The sequence below is a fragment of the Epinephelus fuscoguttatus genome, linkage group LG16 (genome assembly GCF_011397635.1).
Source record: "Epinephelus fuscoguttatus linkage group LG16, E.fuscoguttatus.final_Chr_v1".
Lineage (NCBI taxonomy): Eukaryota > Metazoa > Chordata > Actinopteri > Perciformes > Serranidae > Epinephelus > Epinephelus fuscoguttatus.
Window position 1 is genome coordinate 22,393,379 of NC_064767.1, and position 22,644 is coordinate 22,416,022.

At 41.2% G+C, this 22,644-nt stretch overlaps 2 protein-coding genes across 10 annotated transcripts in view; one reads left to right on the forward strand and one right to left on the reverse strand.

The window, feature by feature from the left end:
- Nucleotides 1–6,177, reverse strand: part of ptpn20 (protein tyrosine phosphatase non-receptor type 20) — a 31,467-nt gene extending 25,290 nt beyond the window's left edge. For 3 of the 4 annotated variants that reach the window (XM_049599589.1, XM_049599591.1, XM_049599593.1), the window contains exons 1-6: nt 6,048–6,177; nt 3,327–3,474; nt 2,955–3,118; nt 1,594–1,659; nt 1,318–1,497; nt 1,102–1,195 (exon numbers count right to left, since the gene is read on the reverse strand). In XM_049599589.1, coding sequence (XP_049455546.1) covers nt 1,102–1,195; nt 1,318–1,497; nt 1,594–1,659; nt 2,955–3,118; nt 3,327–3,450 — 628 coding nt within the window. In that variant the 5' untranslated portion in view covers nt 3,451–3,474; nt 6,048–6,177. The remainder of the gene's footprint in view (nt 1–1,101; nt 1,196–1,317; nt 1,498–1,593; nt 1,660–2,954; nt 3,119–3,326; nt 3,475–6,047) is intronic. The other variant, XM_049599590.1, reaches the window with a different exon arrangement.
- A 295-nt stretch (nt 6,178–6,472) lies between these two features.
- Nucleotides 6,473–21,763, forward strand: mapk8a (mitogen-activated protein kinase 8a). 6 transcript variants are annotated; one of them, XM_049599601.1, is made up of 12 exons: nt 6,473–6,572; nt 12,313–12,479; nt 12,728–12,857; nt 13,034–13,092; nt 13,199–13,337; nt 16,004–16,169; nt 16,959–17,030; nt 17,464–17,646; nt 17,757–17,881; nt 18,016–18,079; nt 18,929–19,006; nt 20,914–21,763. In XM_049599601.1, exons 1-12 carry the CDS (start codon nt 6,537–6,539, stop codon nt 21,087–21,089), a joined length of 1,395 nt encoding a protein of 464 aa, XP_049455558.1. In that variant the 5' UTR covers nt 6,473–6,536; the 3' UTR covers nt 21,090–21,763. The 6 variants fall into 6 exon arrangements, with proteins under 6 accessions (XP_049455558.1, XP_049455559.1, XP_049455560.1 ...); XM_049599602.1 differs by lacking the exon at nt 6,473–6,572 and adding an exon at nt 9,579–9,776; XM_049599603.1 differs by lacking the exon at nt 6,473–6,572 and adding an exon at nt 11,109–11,214.
- Nucleotides 21,764–22,644: the final 881 nt, after the last annotated feature.

Here is a 22,644-nt window from a genome sequence, read left to right on the forward strand (position 1 = left end):
ATCAGAAAAAAATATGTTCAATCATAAAAGGAAACCACGTCTTTGATAAATGCTGGTCTTGTTTAGGAGCTGCATGGAAATATTTCAGTCTTTGTGGGTTGATGACAGGATATGTATGACATATGCATCTGTGTAGACATATAGCCTAGTTGGATTTCTGTGTATCAGTGTGTGTATATTTCGTTGTTGTGTGGGGATGGGGTGCGGGGCTGGTCTTGTGGGATTATTACATTATTGTATTTTCTTTATCTTTGATATTTCAACTCAGCGTTTTCTCCTGCAGACTGCACTGTTAGAGGGAAAAAAATCAATAAGTTGTATAAAATAAATCCTTTTAATCTTGTGGGCCTGTGTACCATCTTGAGTCAAAATAGCAATGACTGAAAATACACACTGTAAATATGTTCACATAGGGTCAAAGGTCAGCTTGATTTATGATGTCAAAATGAATAGGAGCAATATGATACTCCCCTACAAAACACATATTTTATTTTTGCCACAAAATCCCAGACATTTTAAATCAGCTGCATTTAAAACTTAAGACACAGTTCTGATTTTTTGAAGTGGGTTTGTACGGGGGATTCAGTCATAGTCAGTGTATCGCATACAGCAGATGTCAGTCGGCACGCCGCCCATTTGGAGAAGCAGGCCGGAGTCCAACATGGACACTAAGCAATGTACTGCTGTTGATGGTTCAGCAACAAAACATATTATAGCCACCCAAAAAAGTCCCACCTAAAAAAATCAGTATCAGTTTCAATGTGTGTCATATTGAGAGTATTTTTAGTTCTTTAAATTTTTGTAAGACAGCCCATTCTGACAGGAAAGCTGTCAACGGCTTCAGTTCCCCATCTATACTCTTGTCAAAGCCACCAGACTTCAAAACTTCAAAAAATCTGAAGTATCGCTTTACTGATGCATAGGTCATTAATACAAGATCTGCATGTTTGTCAAAGGCCCTTTTTCCTGTTTATTTCATGCTGATGTTCAGCAAGATTTCATGTCTGCTTTATCCTCTGTTATGTGATGGTTTGGCTGTATTTATAGCCCAGCTTGTTTAATAAGACTCTAGTTTATCAGGACTCTAACATGTATGCTCACCATGAAGTCTCTCTCTTATCATCTGGCTCCTGCCACTCAAAGGGACGTGACTGTCTGGCAGAGAGCCATGATCCATCTGGAGGAAAAGAAACCCCTACCACGGTCAGTATGCAGATTGTGCTTTAAAAATTGTGACACATGTACAATGAAATGGCCTGCAGAGAAGCTAAGAAGCTTACAGACAGGTACATGCTGTAGATATATATCTAGACTCACTGATTCATGAAAAACCTCCTCCACCAGCTGTTGGATCACTTTAGTGGGCAATGGCAGGATGGTGGCTTTATGCTGAGATTCACAGGCCTCCAGGATGGAGTTGAGGGTCACCCTGCGGTGGGCCAGGTCCTCACACATGCTGAGCAGGAGGCTGTTTAGATGGTCACTCAACTGGACTGGCTGAGTGATGAGAGTGGAAAGTCATTACAATAGCTGCGGTGCGAGAGTGTGATGATACTGAATCAAAAATGACAGCATTGTATCAGAGGCTCCCACCTGATTTTGAGGTAGGTGAAAATCAACTGACCAGTAGAGAGTCATACCCAGTGAATACACCAGCATCTGTGCAACAAAATGAAATGGTTAATGACAAGATGGGTTGGACTTACCAACCAAATCTCACCATAACTAAACCACCTAACTGAGCGTCAATCATTACCATTGCATAAACAGAAATTATACAAACTACATGTGGGATTTGGGATTTAAAATGCATGACTAAGCTGACACACAACACCTTGGGGTCGAGCAAGACAGCCATATGCTAAATTATATATCATCTGATAAAATGAAAGGGAATGGACATAGGACACAATAATCAAATTATGATGAAAAACTTAATTAATAATATGTCTTCACTTTTTTCTTCTTTCAAATAATTTACAGAGGTTGTCTTAAGAATTTCTAAACAAACAATCTAAGCATAATTTAAAGGAGCTCTGCATGATATTTAGAACGTAGGTTGTCTGTACACAGCTCTCAACATGGAGGTGGCTGTGCTGGCGGCTAGCAGCTAACAGTGCTAACAGTGACAACAGAGCTGACTGTGGTTGAACTGCAGGGCCGGCGGTACTCTTCTGCAACAACGCCACCCCAATATCAATTGTAACTACCGTATGAGTGCAGGGTAGAATGGCAGTGTTTAGCTAGCCATTGGGATACACACACAAGAGTCACATGCACTTAAATGCACGCACGTTTAAACCATCTAACTACAGCAACTTCAGTCTCTGCTCAGGATTCCATCACTCCACTGTTTTCTTCTTCTTCTTTCATAACAAATGGTTGTTTGCTGCTATTTTAATACTCTGAATATCATATTGAGCTCCTTTAATATGTCAATCATGTAAAATACTCTTTGAACAGACTAAATAAAAGCAACAATGGTTTTGATTTACATAATGGCTGAGGATACAGCATGTTGTTTTGTACTATGCAGGGAGTGACAATTCCTGCTGCTTTCAAACACTACCATAAGACACATTGTGATAGGGGATATGAAGCATTTATTAAGTCAGATTACTTATGCCCTAAACTTAATTTGTTTATTTATGAGTTACTTCAGAGTCTTTTCAGCTCAATGTTAATAAATCAGGGCTTTAAGTGCAAACTTCAGAGCAGTTGTTCCTTTGCTCAGCCACTAGATGGCGTGCTGGCACCTCAGTCGTCCTTCAACTCTTGACATCCTGAGATTTTACACTCCAAGGAAAGAGACACATGAGGAAATGACTGCAGAGTTTAAAGTTACAGATAATATATATTTTTAAAAAGGGCAAAATGAACTAATACTATTCAGTGTTCTGCCATCAATGTCCATGTATAGCTGTTAGGACAGGTCTGAGGATGTATGCACTGACCCTCTCTATGGCAGGTTTGGTTGAGCTGGCACGGCCCTGCAGCATCTCTGGAGCAGTGAAGGTGGATACCTCATCTGATAGGCCACAATTCTTAAATGCTAAGGTACCAGTGGCTGACAGCAGCAAGGAGGTGGGGCTTATGATGTTACACATATTGTTGTGACCTGAAAAAAAAAGTGGGAAGTCAGTAATATGTATGATGATGCTGCTGCTGATACATTTCTATAGTAAAGTCAGAGTGAAACAGAAATACTGCAGGATACATTCACGTATTTGTTACATGTACACTGCAGGCACATAACAGTATGGTGATAGCATTAAGACAGGATGAATGTGCACCTACAATAGAGGAGGTTATCTAAAATGCTTTACCCTCATAAGAGACATCCACTAAAGACTCTGCAGTGCCCAGCAGCAGGGACCAGACCTCTTCCTCCAGCAGAGGTCCCCCTCGTGCCTCCAGTACTTCAGCTAATGTAACAAATGTGCTGCTCATCCTGCACACATTCCAAGCACGCACCTGAGGATGTGCACACACACATACATAGAAAACACACACGTACAAACCAGAAACACTTGTTAGAGCTTTTGTTCAAGGTCATTCTAAAGAGAGGTTTCATTTTTCTGGCTTTTGCTCTGTATTCAAATCAAACATCTACATCTGAATATCTTATATGTCTTTCAACACTCATTAAAACTATAAACTGCATTAGTAGGATGATTTTCTTTGCTGACTGTCAAGCTAGTTATCCTCTGAATTCTTCTCCCACCACCCTCACTGCACATTCGCCTTCACATCCCTCCGTGAGGGTATTACTGTGGTTGTCAAAGCCTGTCACCAGTATTTTGTCTTCAGAGACAGTTATGAGAGATAGATCTGAGGAAAAAGACAGTTCTCTGCACTGGACTGCGATTAGATTATCTTACTCCATTAGACTCACTGCTTCTCGCTCTGTTTCTGCCCCTCCCCATTTCCTAATAGGCTTTCTTCTGACCAGAGGGCTGTTCTGAGGGAGCTGTGTTTCTGGCACCAAAGCAACTGTGTCATCATGATGCCATGTTAGTTTGTTGTCACCTGCTGTGTCGGTATTACTACAACTATATACAGCTGAGAATGTGGTAGAAACCAGGCAGACAGACAGACAGGGGATGCTGTAGGAAATACAAAGATGCTTTCTCACTTTGAACATTACTCACAGTCATTTCATGCATCAATTATATAAAATGTATAATTCATATTATTTTGACTACATTATGGATTTAGTTCTTTCTTTTCTCTTTAGACACACATTAGATGAGGTAGATACATTAAAACTGAATAAACTACACAGTTAAGTATCAATGCATTCCAAGAAAGTGCCTTATTTTTAAATAAATTGTACATTGCTTTAAGTCTGGGTGGATCAGAACACCCGATTAGACTTGACCTGAAAGTGCCATCATTTTGGAAGATTCCAGTAAAAACTAGCACGAATATTTCCATTTGTATCTGTCCCAAAGGGCAGAAATCACTGCAACACACTGATGTTTAAAAAGTCTGAGAAAGCTTTTACTGCACGCCCAACCTCAGAGAAAGTGTTGACATGAGAATATACTGTAAGTAAAAACTGAAATGCTGCTTTCTTCCAGGTTTAACTGCATCTTCTCAAACAAATTTTAAAAAAATCAAATCATTATTGATGCATAGTAACATTTTTTTCCTGTAAATGTTTCAGAGCAGTGACACAAAAGGCTACTCACACAGCTAACCACACAGTGCACTGAACGAAGCAACATGCCTCCACTAACACAAACCAACCCAATTACTCTAGGCCTGATTATCCCGCACTTAAACTGAATTTATCCTCGGCTTGTGACACCCACTGTCGACTGAATTCGAGGAAAGTTGCACAAGATTAAACGTGTGGCTAAAAACAAAAACACCAATGCAACCGTGACGTCACAAGGTCACCTAAAAAATGCACAAGGTCATTTAAATCAGTGTTTAAACTATAGTATTGAAGAGAAGTATAAAATAATCCGACTGCATCCCTGCATGCCGGTTTGTCGTTATGATGAAGGGATTGAAGAGGAAAGTAGGAACCCTGCCAGGTGCACCCACCCGTCCACTGTAGAGCACAAACTTTCACAGCTGTACTCCCTCAAAGTGGTCTGTCTACAGGTGTAAAGCTACTGTTGTGACTGCTGCAGGGACCAACACAGCAACCTGGCTATTGCTTGCTACTTAAATGAACACCATTGTCATGTATTGCTAGATTTCTGGGGGGAAAACATAAAGAAACTGTGCTTTGCATATAACAACATGGCTTTTACCTGAACCATGTTGACTGTCGAGACCATGTGTGACCTCTCCTGCCCTCTCTCCACATTAACATCAAACTTTTGCATCCTATTACAGCATCTGCATCTGAAGATCTCTCTTCTGCAATTGCAGGATATGTTTTGCTGTCCAAATCCAGCTCCTTTAGTATCTAATAATCTGATAACATGTCCAGCTCACACAGTTTTTTTCCTCCTGGGTGTAAAGGCATCTTTATTCTCCTATTGATTATGTTTGGACTGAAATGCAGTCAACGACTATTATCCTGTTACATACAAACCACCCCTGTGATCCATTAAGCAGACACCCACATGATGTGGACACAGACAGAGGAGAAGCTGTACTGTATCCTTGGGAATTTGGGACAATATGCCTCTTCAGGATCTAGGTCTCTTACAGCCTTCTTTCTCACTACACTGACAATGAATTCCCACGCTTATGTGCCATGACAAAGTATGATAGTGTGCACCTACAGTGCTCAGAGTCCTGGTTATGTAGCCACAGCATAAGCAGCCAAACAACACCTTTCACCGAGATGATTTTGTCGTCACAGGCCTGAATATGAAGGCTATACTATGCATTACTCTTAAAGGTAAATCTCATTACAGCCCTGTGGATGTATATCAAGGGCTGGTGCCTAAAGTGAATGACTTTACATGTGAAATCTGAGAAGAAATGTCTGTAAACATGAAGACAAGCACATCATTTCAGCAAAGTGTCAAACAGCAGCACTGTAGGAAGGAGGGAGATGATACAGAATAGCTCCACATTACCTGGTACCATATGTAACCTATGTCAGCGGTCTGATCCTTTGTATTATCTTCAGTGCTGCCACCGCGGATCCAAAATAATCCTTGTGATCATCGCATTGCTGTTTTGACGTCCTCTCGGAAAACGCTGCTCGGCTCTGGCAGGTAATTCATCAATGACATTAACTATACATGGTGCCCCATTCATTTGCTCTATCTCCACCAGCACCACGCTGAAGATCTGAAAAGTTTTTTGCTGTAATTGGGGCTATTCTTAGCGTCTCGCCTTTAAACACATAATTGGATTAGCCTCGCGGTTTGACAGCGACAGGTCAGAGCCACCAATAGCGGGTGGCGTGAGATCAGCTACACCGATTTAACTAAATCCGTCTGACGCCCAAAGGTGCGGTGGATCCCCGGCGGTAGGTGCACTACAGAGAAGCCTGGAAAAGACGAACGACCTCGGCCAGACGAGTGGATTGTAGCCTGCTGCTGTCGGGCTGCTCCCCCACGATGATCATAACACTGCGGGCTCTCTTCGAACAAGGGGTAAGAAACCGTAGTAGCCGTGTGTTGCAGGGGGAGTCGGTGCTGGGACGTGTATCCATGCCGCTTATTGCGCGCAGCTTGTCTCTGCAGGCCCCGGGGTATCTGCGCAGGGACAAGGATAAATAACAAGCATCCCGGGCTGTCAGGTGGGTGCAGGGAGAATTTAAACTACTCAGCGCTAAGTTAACGTAATTTTACCTAATGTCCTTACTCAGTCACATGCCTTCGCAGAGCATGGCTCCGTGCATACAGCCGTTGTTGTAGTGTGTAGAAACTGATGCATGAACTCCAGGCGGTACCCTGAATACTATGCTACAGACTCCTGCAGAGCCTGTGTATGTCATAGTCCACAAATGATCCCACAGTTTCATGTGGAAAGGAGATAAGATCCACGGGCTGACAGAAGATACCTATTGTCTGATGACAGTGATCATGCAAATAATATCCTTCAGTTGTTGTATAGGTGTGTATGATCACTGCAGCATCACTGTTTACCATAGAAACAGACAAAACCTGGCCTACGTGCCCATTGGATCCTGCATGAACACAAACTAACCAGCTGACTAACTAACTTACTAACTTATTTACTTACTTACCTTCTTTGTAAGGACATGGGACTGTTAAAGGGGAACTACACCCATTTTCAAAAGTCATACATGTTATTCCTATGGTCTAAGACAGTCCAAAAACATGTGTAAAGATGAATAACTCTCTTCCAAATCCAAAAACTAGAGTGCTAGAACTCAAATTTGTCATGTCATTGGATATAATGTATGAAGCTGCTCTGTAGATGATGAATTGAGAAAGATGTTCTAGATGACACTGACTATATGGGTACATTTTCTGTTTCAGATCTGACAACACTACAATAGAATAAAGCTCATTCTGGTCTAAAAAAGAAAACAAACTTTGTGTTGGTCCAAAAAATCAGTCTTGTCTGTAGAGCCACATAACAAGTTTAAGACTTACTTCTTTTCAGGGATGCATGATAATATCAGTATGTAATTGGTATTGGCTGATATCGGCTTTAAAATGAACAGAATTGGCCAACATGTTTTTTCTTATTTTGTACAATGAATATATGATATATGCATTGGAAAGTATTATATTTCATGTCTTCATGTGCCGGTGGGCAATCACAATAAAAATGTGCATGCATGCTACTTCCATATCACAGAGAACACAGTGTAGCTCCAACCACTGTCACATTTTATTGTCAGCTGTTGCAAAATAGAGTCTCAAATCAGAGGGGAAAAATAGCTGGGGTCATGAAAAAAAGCTAGCATTCTCGCTAATGGTGCATGTACAAATTAACACACAAGTGACATTAACTAGCATAAACCATCATGCTCTGAACAGGCAAATCATAGACAATAACAAAAGATGACATTTGCATAATGGAACAGAATACAGCAAACTTAACAGCAACTACAAACTACTCAGTCCAGCATGCTGGGAAATGTGGGCGTCACTACAATATAATAATAATTCCTCTACAGAAGAAACTTGATCATTAAAATTAGGTAAAAAAGTGGATATATTGATATCTGTATCAGTCATCGGCCAAATAAGATGTTACATATCGGCATTGGATATCGGCAAAAAATCCAATATCATGCATCCCTACTTCTCTTGTTTTTGGCTTTGAGAGTAGCTAATGTATTGTAAAGTATTGATGGAGCTTTCCTGGCCATGGATATAACATGTTGGAATTCTTACTTTAGGTGGAGTTCCCCTTTAATACCACTCAAGATTTATGCATGGTATTTTGTCTGTTCACCAAGTGATCAAAGCCTGATTAAAACGGTCCTGATGTAAGAAACCTCTTCAGAAGACAGTGATAACTCAGATCATCTGTTAGTCCACAAATATACAGAAGACCTGTCAGTCATAAAAACAGGTTTCTAACGCCAAGACTATTTGTTTCCAAATTCTAAAAGGCATTCAAATACTCATGTACACCAACCTACTGGCCTAATTTAAGTAGACCTGAAGAGGAAAGATTAATTTAACCATTGACTCTTCTGCTTGAAGCTGTGTTTCACTGTATGCCCTTTATGTGGACATTAGACTGTCCTTCCATTTACCGCCGTGAAGGACTTTGCAGTAAGGACAGTTTGTGGGGCGACGTGGGCATCAGTTTTCAAAGCATTAAGTGTTAGTTACAGAAAAAAAATGTGAATGACGTTTTCACCTGCAGTGGTCCATAAACCATTCAGCCTGGCACTTCCTTTTAGCATACTCTTTATTGTCACCAGAAAAAGACATTTTATGAAATATAAAGCAAGAAAATAATGTAGTCTTGTATTCCACTCTTCATTACAGCAATATTGGAAATGCCCTTTTCATTTAACAGAACTTGTAATGTGCTGTTGGACTGTCTGTCATGTAGTACGGAGTATGGACATAAAGAGTATTAAATAACATCTAATTCATCATGTTTTAAACGGAAGTGGGCCAGTTTATGTATGTACATAGATAGATAGATAGATAGATAGATAGATAGATAGATAGATAGATAGATAGATAGATAGATAGAAAGACAGATCAAGATCTTTTTGCAAAATAGGCCTGAGTACAGCTGGTATGAGAAAAACAAACACGCATAACTAAAGGACACACCATCAGAGACAATAACAGGCATAATTAAATAGATTTGGAGATGGTTTGCATTAAGTCAGTTGGTCTTATTATATTGATAAAGGTGGAGAGCATTGTTTTACACATTGGTAAATAAAAATCCTCCATAGGTGTTCAGCTGGGTTTATGACTGTAAACGCCACAGTGTTTTATTCATGTAGTTTTCATACTCACCAAACCATTCAGTGAGATCCGGTGCACAGACGCATCCGCATCTGAATTCTTCCTCCACTCTTTTATTCAGCTTTTTTCCTTTAATTCGCCCCCATGTCTGTAGATGGACAGGCGGAAGGATGGATAGATGGAGGAGGTGGTGAAGTGGTGGGTGTGTCTCTGTGGATGAGTGACGTACTGCTGGGACGCATGCCCCGTGCGCACTGCGCGTCCTGGCCCTGTCAGTAGTAGCCAGATGGAAACGTAGGCAAGTGAATTTGGTGAGGTCATGTATTTTTAAGCCGCACAACGGAATAAATCATCCTTCACCGGCGGCATAAACAAATAGTGCGGAACATTTCGCCGCCGATCGGACCGCGGGGGGATCGATAGGTTCATTTGATGACAGAGGTAAGATGAGGATTCGCACCTCTGCTCCTCAGACGTGCTTATTGTTTGGCCGTGGGGGAGGGTCGTATGTCGCTATGTGCATACTGCTTTACCGACTAGACTATTGTTAAAGGGTGTTAAAATGTACCTCCGTGTGTTACTCACCGAAACACTCCCTGTTCTTGTCGTTACAAAGCGATACGTCCTTACATGGCGTATAGATCGCTCATAGATAGCGGCAGCGGCTCGTATCCACACCGACTGCGCACTGTGTTTCACAAACAGGCCCTGTCATATTACGATACGGCTGTCATGATCGCTGCTATAATGTCTTCTCCTGTTGTGTCCGGCGTATTGTGGCTACGATTTCAGCGAGCATGCACGGATCTGCTCTGATGCAGCGCGTCTTTACAGTCAGCCAGCTGCCTTTGGTTTCGGCAAGACAAGACGAGGGGTCGTGTGGCCAAGGTTAACACGCTGACATGGAGTTAAAATAAATAACGGGTCGATGGTGGTCTTCCACTCAGTCTCTGCTGTCAATCTGAGCCTGAGAGATGGAGGAAGGTCTTCTGTGTCTCTGTCTGTCTCCATCCTGCTGACAGTTTGAATGTATGGAGTAGGGAAAAGGTCAGTTTAGGATTGGGCATATATGAGGACATAATGTGGCAGAAGGTGTCTTATCCATGAGGTGTAAAGGAGATTATAATGCATATGTGCAGGGGTGTAGGCTTAGGGGGGTTTAGGGGTCCTCTGACAGCAAATCTGAGCATCAAACACTTATGTTCCTGCATTCTGGTGAATTACTATGCACCAATTTATGGCTTTTCTGCATCAATTTCTGCTGTAAATGTATTTTTTCATGTTTTTATTTGGGTACACAAATGCACATGTTCTAAATATTGAGGGGAACATGTCCCTTGCACCCCCCGAAATCTACACCCATGCATGTGTATGGCTGAGATTGCATTTTTCTCATCTGCTTGAGAACATGCAATGGTATTCCACCCATGGAAACAATATACAGTATTACTGTTCAGCGTGTTTATATTAGTAGTGTGTGTTAGCTCATTTTAATGTGTGTTTTATGGTATGAGGTGTTATACACAAGGAGCTACACCATATATTTGTGTGTTGTCTGAATATGTGGACACAGTGTTTTTGTGTTATCTTAGTATAATATGTGTTATCTGCCGTTGCTAGGAAATGATCTGTCCTTTAAGTATGTGCTTCAGAAGCCGTTCATTAAATCATTACGCTGAAGCAGCTTGTTTAGAGAAAACAGAGGTTAAGTCATTAGAGGGCAGTGCGCTCAAGGAATGACCCCCGCTAAAATTTCTGCTTTTGCAGGATTCACAGGACATCTAGATGTGTTACTGCTCCCTGCCTTCAAATCCATCCACGAGGTCCAGACCTTTTAGGTGCTGCTGAGACTACTGATGTGGCCGCTGCTGCATTCCCTGTAAATACTGCAGCCGACACATAACTGCAATCTAATAGCGTGCCATTGATTTCAGAGGTATTTGTCAATGCAGCATGTAGTTGTGAGCATCAATACTAGTTATTTCACAGTGGGAGCAGTAATATTAACACTGTGTGTGACTAAATGGGAGTTTAGGGGATCAAATCAGACTGTGAATCTCTCCCTGCACCGACTTGACCCTAATTATCCTCATGGATTGCCATTATTGCTATAATGACCTTACCTCAGAGCAAGAGATAACTGAATATACCACCGACAGCACCGCTCACACACTGCAATGCCATTCATAACTGAGACAAGCATAATTGTCTTCCCTGTCTGAAATATAAAAAGAGGCGGCAAGTCTATTTTCATGTTGTGAGGGAGGTGGATGTTATGTACGTCTTTGTGACGTTGGAGGAACAGAAGGAGAGCTGACTCATTTTATTCTGGCAATTATATCCCTCATATGGACAGTGTGTCGGCAGAGTGGAAGAGCGGGGAGGGTGATTATGTTGCTTATATAAGAATTGAGGGACGGGAGAGGAAGCCGATGTTCGCCTTTTTTAGATTTGAGGTGGTTTTGTTCTAATGAAACATGTTCCGGAACATCATGCACACAAATTGGCGTCTCGGTGTTGAGTCTTATCTGGGCTCACAGCCGCTTGGTGCAACTTGACCCAGTTAACATGTGCCTGTGGAAGACCCGCTTGTAGAACTGGGCTGGAGTCCTGGGCTGGGCTCCAAACTCACAGGAATTATCACCGGGCTTGGTTTTCCAGTGTGACAGAGTCAGTGTGAGCGTCAGGTTTCATATGATGGAGTAGACCTCGCCATGGCCTGCTGTTCTGCCACCACTGCTGATGATATCAAATCTTCCATCCTGGTGTGTTTGCTGGGTTGCTGAGATAAGGAACCGCAGTGCTTGCCTCAAGTGTAAAATTCAGCAGTGTCTTTTCTCCTTTACTCCTAATCTGCTTTCTGGGGAGCAGGGATTTTCATTTGGCTTCATAACTTTTGGCCGGTCTGCTGGTATCTGTGGTGTCTAGTCCTGGCACTACAAAATATTTAAACGTGTGCCCGTCTTTGTTTACACAGAGGACATTTTTGGATGCACAGAGAGCAGTAATTGAAGATTTCACCATGAACAAAAACAAGAGAGAAAGAGAGTTCTACAGCATAGACGTTGGGGACTCGACGTTCACAGTACTGAAGCGATACCAGAATCTAAGACCCATCGGCTCAGGAGCACAGGGAATCGTCTGGTGAGTGTTGAAACGGCTTCTTGCTGAAATATGGGTCACTGATTCCAATACGTCACCAGAAATTTCATGACAAGGAAAGAATATTTCATTCAAAGACATTACAGTATAAATCCATAAAAACTGTATTTTTTTCTGATAACAAAAGCAGAGGAGTTTAGACTACTGAGGTGACACATCCCTAATCTGTAATGTCTCATACTTATTAAGCTACATTTGTGACCATATTTTGAAATGACTCTCTTCCTCAGCTCTGCTTACGACCAAATCCTTGAACGAAATGTTGCCATCAAGAAGCTGAGTCGGCCGTTTCAAAATCAAACCCATGCCAAGAGGGCCTTCCGAGAGCTAGTCCTAATGAAATGTGTCAATCACAAAAATGTAAGTATGCAAATATATTTCAGTCACATGAGCAGTGGGTGATGTGGCATTTTAGAATGGCAGAATGTTAATGGCGTTTGTATTCTTAAACGTGTGTGTGACTCAAATTGAGCTTTGATGTGACGTGTAAACGACATGCCAACATAATTCTGATGCCTATCATTTTATACCCGCAGATCATCGGCCTATTAAATGTATTCACACCACAAAAATCATTAGAAGAATTCCAAGATGTGTAAGTAACTACATGTGAAGTGTGGATGTACATTTATGAAATCATAATACTCCCTCTTGTGTGTTTGCTAAAATGCTTTTTCGTCCACTTGTTCCTGCTCCGTCAGATACTTGGTGATGGAGCTGATGGATGCCAACCTGTGCCAGGTCATTCAGATGGAGCTTGACCACGAGAGGCTGTCCTATCTGCTCTATCAGATGCTGTGTGGTATCAAACACCTCCATGCTGCCGGCATCATTCACAGGGTAAGCAGCTGGCCGCGACTGCACAGGGTAATGCCAGGCCAGTGTACTGAAGAGGAACCGTTAAACCCTCTGTGACACCTGACACTAAAGTGTAAGGGCAAATGGTCAACTGGCACAATATTAGATGATGAATATAGTATTTTAATTACCAACAAACTCTCTTGAAAATATATTGGAGATATAAAACATCTATAAAAAGATATTGATGGGAAAATATTAACATTTATGTCAGTTCTTTGACTGCGAAATCCAAATCCTTAATGAAATGTCCTTGAGCTAGGTAATTAATTTTTAGCGGCTCTTCTGAAGCTGACCTCTGACCTACATCTTGAATATTATTTTCCCACACTGATCAAGCAGGTGTAAAGTGTGTGCATGGGCTGTAATTTATAATTCCAGAGAGACTGTGACAGGTGAAAACTGCAGTAGCATTAGAAACATGCAGCCCGGTGTGGCTGTCACGACAAATGATATTATGGCAATAAAGTTTTTAATCGCTGATAGTAACTCGATAACTGCTACTTAAAAATATTAAAGGAATACTTCGCCCCTCAAATGACCATTTTCCCTTTTAGTTACTCACCCTGTGTTATGTTTAATATGTTAAGAAGAGTCAGGGTTTTTTTTTTTGCATGCCTGCATAGAACGAAGAATCCAAAAACAGAAAATTCTTGATGAATTTAAGTTATAGGGGTCTACATTTAACAACAGCAAAACTATATTAAAGCGTCCATTTACAAACTCTCACACAACTAATTTATGTAGTCGTATGCTCAGTACTTCCCAAACAGACAGCCCTTTATTAACACAGAACTAAACTAAAGGTGAAACTTGTCTATGCTGCCTTCAAAGCCCGACTCCCTTGATAAAAACAGTAAATTTAGATGGCTGAACACGGGAGCTGCTGGTCTACTGCTGTTATTGTGTGACTTTGGTGTTTAAAAGGTTAGTTTGCAATGACCAAAGTCAAATAATAACAAGAATTTTTTCAGTTTTTGGATTCTTTGTTTCCTGGATGCTTGCGAGAAAAAAGTTTTCCTCACACAAGGGGGATAATTGGTACACAAATGCTCATTTTGGGGAGTGACGTATTCTTTTAAGCAAAGGCCTTTTAAGGGAATGTTACATCTTCAACAAGACATTATTCCTCGTTAGAACGAAGAAGCAGCAAACCCCCCAAAAATCAATATTGTTAAATGCCACTGCCTGATTCATCTGAAATCTGTAAACTTAAAATGCTTTGCTATTCTCAAACAAAGCACCTCAATAAGCAATTTGTACTGCAGAGAATCGTGACATAGACAAAAAGTAGTCTTTAAAAAAATAGCTGCTGCGGGCTGTCAGCTGGATTTTAGTCTCAATGGATAATTTAGTACACTGTTATTGTGTGACGTGGAGTCAATACTGTGAGCGCAAAAACAAACAAAAAGCGACTACTGTTTGAACAGTGCTGCTGGTCAAGATGTAATGTGGAGTCCATTTTGTCTCAGACTGGTGTTAGATGGTGTTTGCCTCCTTCATGCTTACTTGACGACATTAAAAGTACACTATGTAGGATTTTCCTACCGAAGTAGTTCCTCTCAATCATCACTTATGACCCACTATAAGTGTGTGAAGGTGTATTTATCTGCAGAGGCTCTGCTATCTGCCTGTATTTATGCCTCTGCTGCAGGGATAGCTGTAGCCAGAGGCATTAAGTTTTCACGTGTGTCCGTCCATCTACGTGATTTCATTTATACACATCTGTCCCATTCTTGTGAACGCCATATCTCAAGAATGCCTTGAGGGAATTTCTTCAAATTTGGCACAAATGTCCACTTGACTCAACAATGAACTGATTACATTTTGGTGGTCATAGCTTAAAGGTCAAGGTCACCGTGACTTTGCATCTGTCTCATTTTTGTGAATGTGATATCTCAAGAAGACCTTGAAATTTGGCACACACGTCCACTTGGTCTCAAGAATCAAACAGATAAAATTTGGTGGTCAGAGGTCAAAGGCCAAAGTCACTGTGACTTCATGTTTTTGGCCGTAACTCAGTAATTCATATGCTACTAATTTCTCACAAACATGTACTAAGATAAAATGATGACGAGATAACATTTTATATCCAAAAGGTCTATGGTCAACTTCACTTTTACTTAATAATACTCTGCAAAAACACTTGGCTCTGGCTATTACTCAGTGTCATATCTCAGGAACAGAAGGGGAGACATTTGGTCTGAACTGATGTGTGTGAAGCATCCATGTTTTCACAGACATTAAAGTAAACTGTAACTTGACTAGTTCACAGAGACATACAACCACAGGGTGGTAATTCTGGTTTCTTCTTATATTGCTGTGTTTGGGTCATTCCTCGGCACAGTGTGCAGATGAAATCGGGACTTTATAAAAAGGTAGTGACCTTGAGAAGCCTTCATCCATGAGGAAGCTACGAAAGTTAGGGACCCAGCGCCCGAAAAATGCAAATATGGCAAGGAGAAAGCTCAAAATGAGAGTTAATCTGGGGTTTGCCCTCTCTTTCATTTTGGTGATGATACTGTCCACAAATAATGGACTTTAAATTCCTGCATAGTGTACTTTTAAAGAGAAATTTATGTCATTGGGTCTTACTGACAAAATTAACATTTAAAAAAAATAACATTTTGGTTTGTGTTCCCCTTTAGGACCTCAAGCCCAGTAACATAGTTGTGAAGTCAGATTGTACACTGAAGATTTTGGACTTTGGCTTGGCTCGAACAGCTGCCACGGGCCTCCTGATGACACCATATGTGGTTACACGCTACTACAGAGCACCTGAGGTTATCCTGGGAATGGGCTACCAAGCCAATGGTTAGTAATTATCTATACACTCTATCTGTCAACCCTTGGTAATTTTAGTGTTAAACTGTATAGCACCATACACTGTTTCCCGACATTTGTGTTAGATCTATTATAAGCTATATACAGGGACCTGAAGATAAATCTTGCTGTTAACACTGTGTAAGCCGCATGGTGCTTCTGCACATGATGAGACTTTGTTGTAAGAAACTGCTCGCTAACTGGCCTCCTCCGTGTAACTAACCTGTTGTTGTGCATTCCTCTCACCTTTTGTCGGCTTTGTTCCACTTCGCTAGTGGACATATGGTCTGTGGGCTGCATACTGGCGGAAATGGTTCGCCATAAAATCCTCTTCCCAGGAAGGGACTGTATCCTTGGGTCTTTTTAAAATTCTCCCTCACGCTGTTAATCTTAACAGTCTTTGTGAAGTGTTTGTGCTTCATGCTGTGCAGACTGTCCGATTTTTCCCTGGTCGATTGTTTGCTTGAATGCAGTATTGTGTGCCAGGCTGTGGGGGTTTCTTAAAAACCCCCAGTGTAACATGCTTTATGTGAAGCTTTCTGGCTGTCATGGGCAGTAATGATGTCAGTTTTCATTTTTATCTGCTGGCTGCATTGCTCTCTCTGTCTCTCATATATCTGGCTGATGCTGCATGTTCTTCATTTTCATTCCACACATCATCACACCACTGTCATTCTGCCTACATTCTTCTCACTTTGTTTGTGCTTTTGTTTTTTTTTTTTTCATCTCACCATTGTGTTTGCACGTCCACCTCCCTGTCATCTAAACGTCCACCTCCAGTGGATGTATGGTCTGTGGGATGCATAGTGGCCGAGATGATCAGGGGAAGCGTGTTGTTCCCCGGCACTGATCGTATCCTTCCCCATCATCGATTGATCACTGTGTCATCACTTCATTCTGCGTGAAGAGATCCAGCACCGTTCTGAGAGTTCCCCTCTGTCACTTTGCTATCCATTTTTATATTTTCCACCCGACAACATGAACTCCATAATCGCTCTGCTGCACCCACCTATTGTGAGAATGTCAAGCCAAACCAGACAGTGAAGGGCAGTAGTTACAGAGATTATGTGTAATAGTTATGCATTAGCTGCGCAGAAAGGGAGTGAGAGGCATCATCATGATAGATGATATGATCTCAGTATGTGCGTGTGTGTGGAATACGTAAGTAGAGCTATTGGAGTGTGCACCTCTGAATAAAGTTAAATGTCTCTCTGCCCTCATGGTGTGTTACCGTATGTGTGTGTGGGAATGAATAGTGTGTGTTTCCTTAACATTTACACTTCAGACATCGACCAGTGGAACAAGGTAATCGAGCAGCTAGGCACTCCATCTCAGGACTTTCTAATGAAGCTGAACCAGTCAGTAAGAACATATGTAGAAAACAGGCCACGCTATGCCGGGTACAGCTTTGAGAAGCTCTTCCCAGACGTGCTCTTCCCTGCCGACTCTGACCACAACAAACTGAAAGGTAGTGTTTGGGTGTGCTGTCATATCATACAGAATTCCCTTATCAAACCACATCTGTAGACTTGTGATTAATAGCCGAGCATCTTATCTATCAGTTGTCTCTCCCCTCAGCGAGCCAAGCAAGAGATCTCTTATCCAAGATGTTGGTGATTGATGCCTCCAAGCGCATCTCTGTAGACGAGGCCCTGCAGCACCCCTACATAAACGTTTGGTACGACCCGGCCGAAGTGGAAGCTGTAAGTGGATCGCTGATCGCAGCGCATGATTCTTAAATGGGTCACATTAGATTTTAATTACATCACTTGAAGTGGAAAGTTGGCATCGTTCTTGGACCACCAGTGTGCCATTCAAGCCATTTTCTCTTTCTCAGCCGCCTCCGAAGGTCCTGGACAAACAGCTGGATGAGAGGGAGCATACCGTGGAAGAGTGGAAAGGTTAGACAGCATTCTAAGATTCTCAACAGCACACGCAACACTTTGCTTTTAGGTTTCAGTGTATTATCTATCCTCTGGGTCCTGAGGCAGCACAGCAGTTTCCTAAGTAGTTTCATTTAGTAATATTAAGTGAATAGTCTGAGAAAATGCATTTATTTTTAAATTTAGTTCGATGTCCATATTGTTTTACCACTTTAAAAAACTACACCTTAAAGATCAAGAAGTTAAACAGCTGTTTAATTTAGCATCTAATCTAATTTTGTGCAAATCTGTGTTTACACTGAAATAGAACTGGTCAGCTGGTCAGAGTCTATGATTAGCAGTTCACCGGTGATGACATGATTATTTTCTATTCATGGAAAGCACAAAAATAAACCATGTCTAAAGAAATCCAGCGGGGCAGCCAGTGAATGTGTAAATACGCAGACCATCGGTAACAGACATTGTTGCCTGAGGAGCTCTGTGTCTCCACTGTAGCTGCCAGAGGGTGCATTGCGTTTACTTGAAATCCCCTTTTAAAGCCTCCCAGTTAGTGTTTTCCACTGTGGGCAACCTGATTCGGAGGAGCATGGGAGGACTTCAGATTGTGTGTAAATATCACTTTCAGTTGTGCAGCAGGATGAGCTCATCCTAACCCCTGCCAGGTGATAATGACCCCTCACTCATTTTTAGAAGGGTCACACCAGCTCAGCCCGTCCAAGTTAGAAACACGATGCTGTTTGGACTGTACAGTATGCAATACACTCTGACTGTACAGAAAAAGTGCATCGCATACCAAGATACATGCATCGGTGGTTTCTCTCTGTATCTTCTGCCTGACTTAACTGTCTTCTCTTCTTCCACTTGAAGGGCTAATTTATAAGGAAGTGAGTGAATGGGAGGAGTGGACAAGAAATGGAGTGATAAGAGGACAGCCGCCTCCTTTAGGTGAGTAATCATTATAACTCAGGGAGATAAGAAGAGGGGGGAAGGCACTTGTGAAGACACATGATGGGTATTTATGAAAAACATCACAAGGTTTTGTTTGACGAGATCTGACACATAATCATACAGTGTCATATGACTGAATAATGTAAAACTGCTAATGTTTATTTTTTTTTTAATCCCTTTATTCACCATTCAGTGCAAACACATTTAGACAATGTGGATGAACTAACAAATACAAAAATGTAAAACAGATGCACAGATTTTACTGATTTACAAAACATAAACATAAAAGGACATATGTAAGTATCGAGACAGAATGTGAAGAAAGAACATGGAAATAAAATAATTTAAAACAAGAAACTAAATTGAAAATAAAGAAGACAAGGAGAAGGCGAACGGAAAAGCTAAACTGCTAATCCGTTGTATTTTATACAATATTCACTGAATACTTCATATATGCATGTATGATTTAGGGCTGCACAATTGTCTTTTTTATTGTCATTTCGATATCAACTGGCACTTTAAACACATTGGGAAAGAGTTTGAATATAGTAACAAGGTATTAAAATACTGTTTTGTCTGATATGTACAATGCTGTTAACTCTCTGGCCAATCAGACAGAACCCTTGCTGTAAGGCATTTTTTTATTGGGCAGGATCTGCATGCATGCCAGTGAGATTTTTTTAGACTAGTGCTGCTGTCCTACAGGAGGAAAGTGTGACAAGCTGAGTACAGATCAAAGTGTGAATGCCAGACAGGAAGTGAAATAGCACATCCACCATCTAGCAATATTTTGGAGATGATGTGGCACAAGCACAAGTAATGTGCAAGTCTGAGTCAAGAACTGATTGCACTTTAATACCTGTTTTTATATAGCAAGTGATATCGTTATATTGATATTCAACAGTGTTTTTGCATATCATATATTTTCCTCATATTGTGCAGCCCTAATATGACGTTTAAGGAAGACATCTACAGTAGGTTAAATCTGGGAAAAATGTGGTTTTAATATGTCATTTTAAGCAATGTAAGCAGTGTATTAGGGTCATAATGAGACATGAGAACAAAGATAAAATGTTTTATGAAGTAGAATTATTGTAAGAGTGCAGTTGAAACCTTTTGGATTATGTTTTAATAATTTCAGAATAAAGCTGTTTTAACTAGACATCTTTTGATCTGAAAATGACCAAATCTGAAAGTTTAAAGTTTAAAGGGATGGTTCAGATTTTTTTTAAGTGGGGCACTTATCTATAGTCAGTGTATTACTTGCAGTAGATGGCAGCTGGCATGCCCCCAGTTTGGAGAAACACGCAGGAGTTGTGACACACAAGCTGAGCTATGTACTGCTATGGATGGGGGGAAGCAGAAAAACTTATTTTAGCCACCAAAAAAAAAAAAAAAAAATCAATATCAGTCTAAGTTGAAGCTATATTGAGAATATTTTCACTTCTTTCCTCTGCCAGACAGCCTTTTCCTTTGGCGCTACATTTTCTCAACCACAGAACTTCCATATTCCTGCGCATAAGCATAACTGTGCCGCAGACTGTGTGACACAGTAGGTCAGCTGTATGAGTCAGACTTTCAGCGGTTTATTGAGGAGACAACACATACAAGAAAATTAAAAAAAAATGAGTCTTTATGACAGGGATGGCGAAATGCCTTCACAGTGGAAACAAGAGAATACCATTGTGAACCAGAGTATTCAGAGGAAGACATTTTGTAGAGGGAAACTGAATGCACCGAAAGAGAGAAATGTGTAAAGATATGAAAGTTCCACAGTTGAGAAAAGGTAGTGCCTTTAAAAAATGCCAACTATTGTTTTAAGGCACTGACTCAGCAGCTAACCCAGGCAGTATCTGTGTATTTGAATGAAACCTATGCGTTGACGTGTGTTTTTCGCAGCACAGGTGCAGCAGTGATCGACAGCCCCCCTCAGCCCACGTCCTCCTCCTCTTCGGCCAACGATGTCTCGTCCATGTCCACAGAGCCCACTGACCCGAGCAGTGACCCCACCATGACCTCTGAAACAGACAGCAGCTTGGACAGCCACACCTCTCTGGGTGCGCTGGCCTGCTGCAGATAACGCACACATACAATACACACACGCCGGCACACAAAAAGCAAACCTTTCCTCATCAGTGTGTGTGTGATGGGAGAGGGGTTTAAGGCCAACCGAACTTCTCATGTTAGTTTGTAGAGCCGCGCTTTTAATGTACAGTTTGTTTTTATTTCCCCTCCCCCCTCTACTGCTGTAAATGATTGTGGTTTGAAAATGTATCATTATTACTGTATTTTTGCTGCAAAGAATCAGAGTATGTTTTGATGTGAATCTGTGATGTATGTTATGAAAGAGAGGGATTTGAGTGTACTTTACACATTGCTGTTTTTTTAGCTACTGCTACACAGTGGAATACCACACTGTCGGCACTGCAATATTATGTTGAGTATATTTTTTGAATTGTTCATTTGGCATTTTTGTATTGTTTTTGGGACATTTGAATGACTCTACGCCAACTCTTTTTAACTGTAGACTTTTAGCGCACTTCATCTTGGATCCAATTGAAAATGATTTTATTTTGATATCATCTTTCTTGTAGAAAGCGTCCCTTGGTGTATCCAAGTTTCTTAGTATTACGTCACCTCTGATTGTGTGCATCTTGACAAGCAGTCAAATGGTCTGTTGCCCTGACACTGACTTTCTTTTTTACTATAGCATACTGTAAACTGACTGTATTTTAACTTTAGTTACTTAGCTGTAATTTGTAGGCGATGGTCTGTTGGATGAGGAAGAACAGGGTGAATGTAAGAGAACTGAGACGTGAGGAGCCAGTGATTACTGTTAGCGCTGTAACAATTTCATAGAGGCCACTCCACTGGCTAGAATGAGTTCTGTATGTGGGGACTGTCACCAGAGACTAAGTCTAAATTAGTCACTTTACCCTTTTGTCAGGTTCATTCAGACGTTATTCACAGCTGTCTGATATTTAACATGTTTAATTTAAGTGCCCTTACTCAGTTCAGTGATTTTCAGTCCTCTCCGTTGCAGATGCTCCTCTCTCCTGTGGTGCGTCTTTCTGAGTTCTACCTCACACGTGCACACACACTCAAACACACATTTTTTGAAGATACAGTATCATGGCACACATTATTTGAAAGAAATGCGAAAAAGAAGATCCATTTTTTAATTGTATTTGCATTATTTATTTATTTATTTCAAGCTAGGAGGCGTCTATTGTATGTAATGTACATTTCATTCAGAATTACTATTTATATGCATTTTGTTTCATTTTTTTTGTTTTCTGTGCAATATAATTCATAGATTAGTATAGTCAGTGATTGATCTGTACATTTTACTGTAGATGTATGTATGTTTTCTGAGAGTCAGGAAACAGGCATTTGCTACCTGCCATGGTAACCTTTGGATGTATTTGATGGCTCAAATTCCCAACCTGTCCCTTTGCCCTTTTCATGGTTGGGCACTCCAGGCAGTTACACCCCCCCCCCCCCCCCCCCCAGCATCAGCTCCCAGAATGCACTTTGGAGATTGTGACGCATATCCTGACCCTCTCTGGGCCACGCCTCAACTGACTGTTGTGGCTTCCTCTTTTAGTCGTTTTCCTCTCCTCCCATCTCCTCAA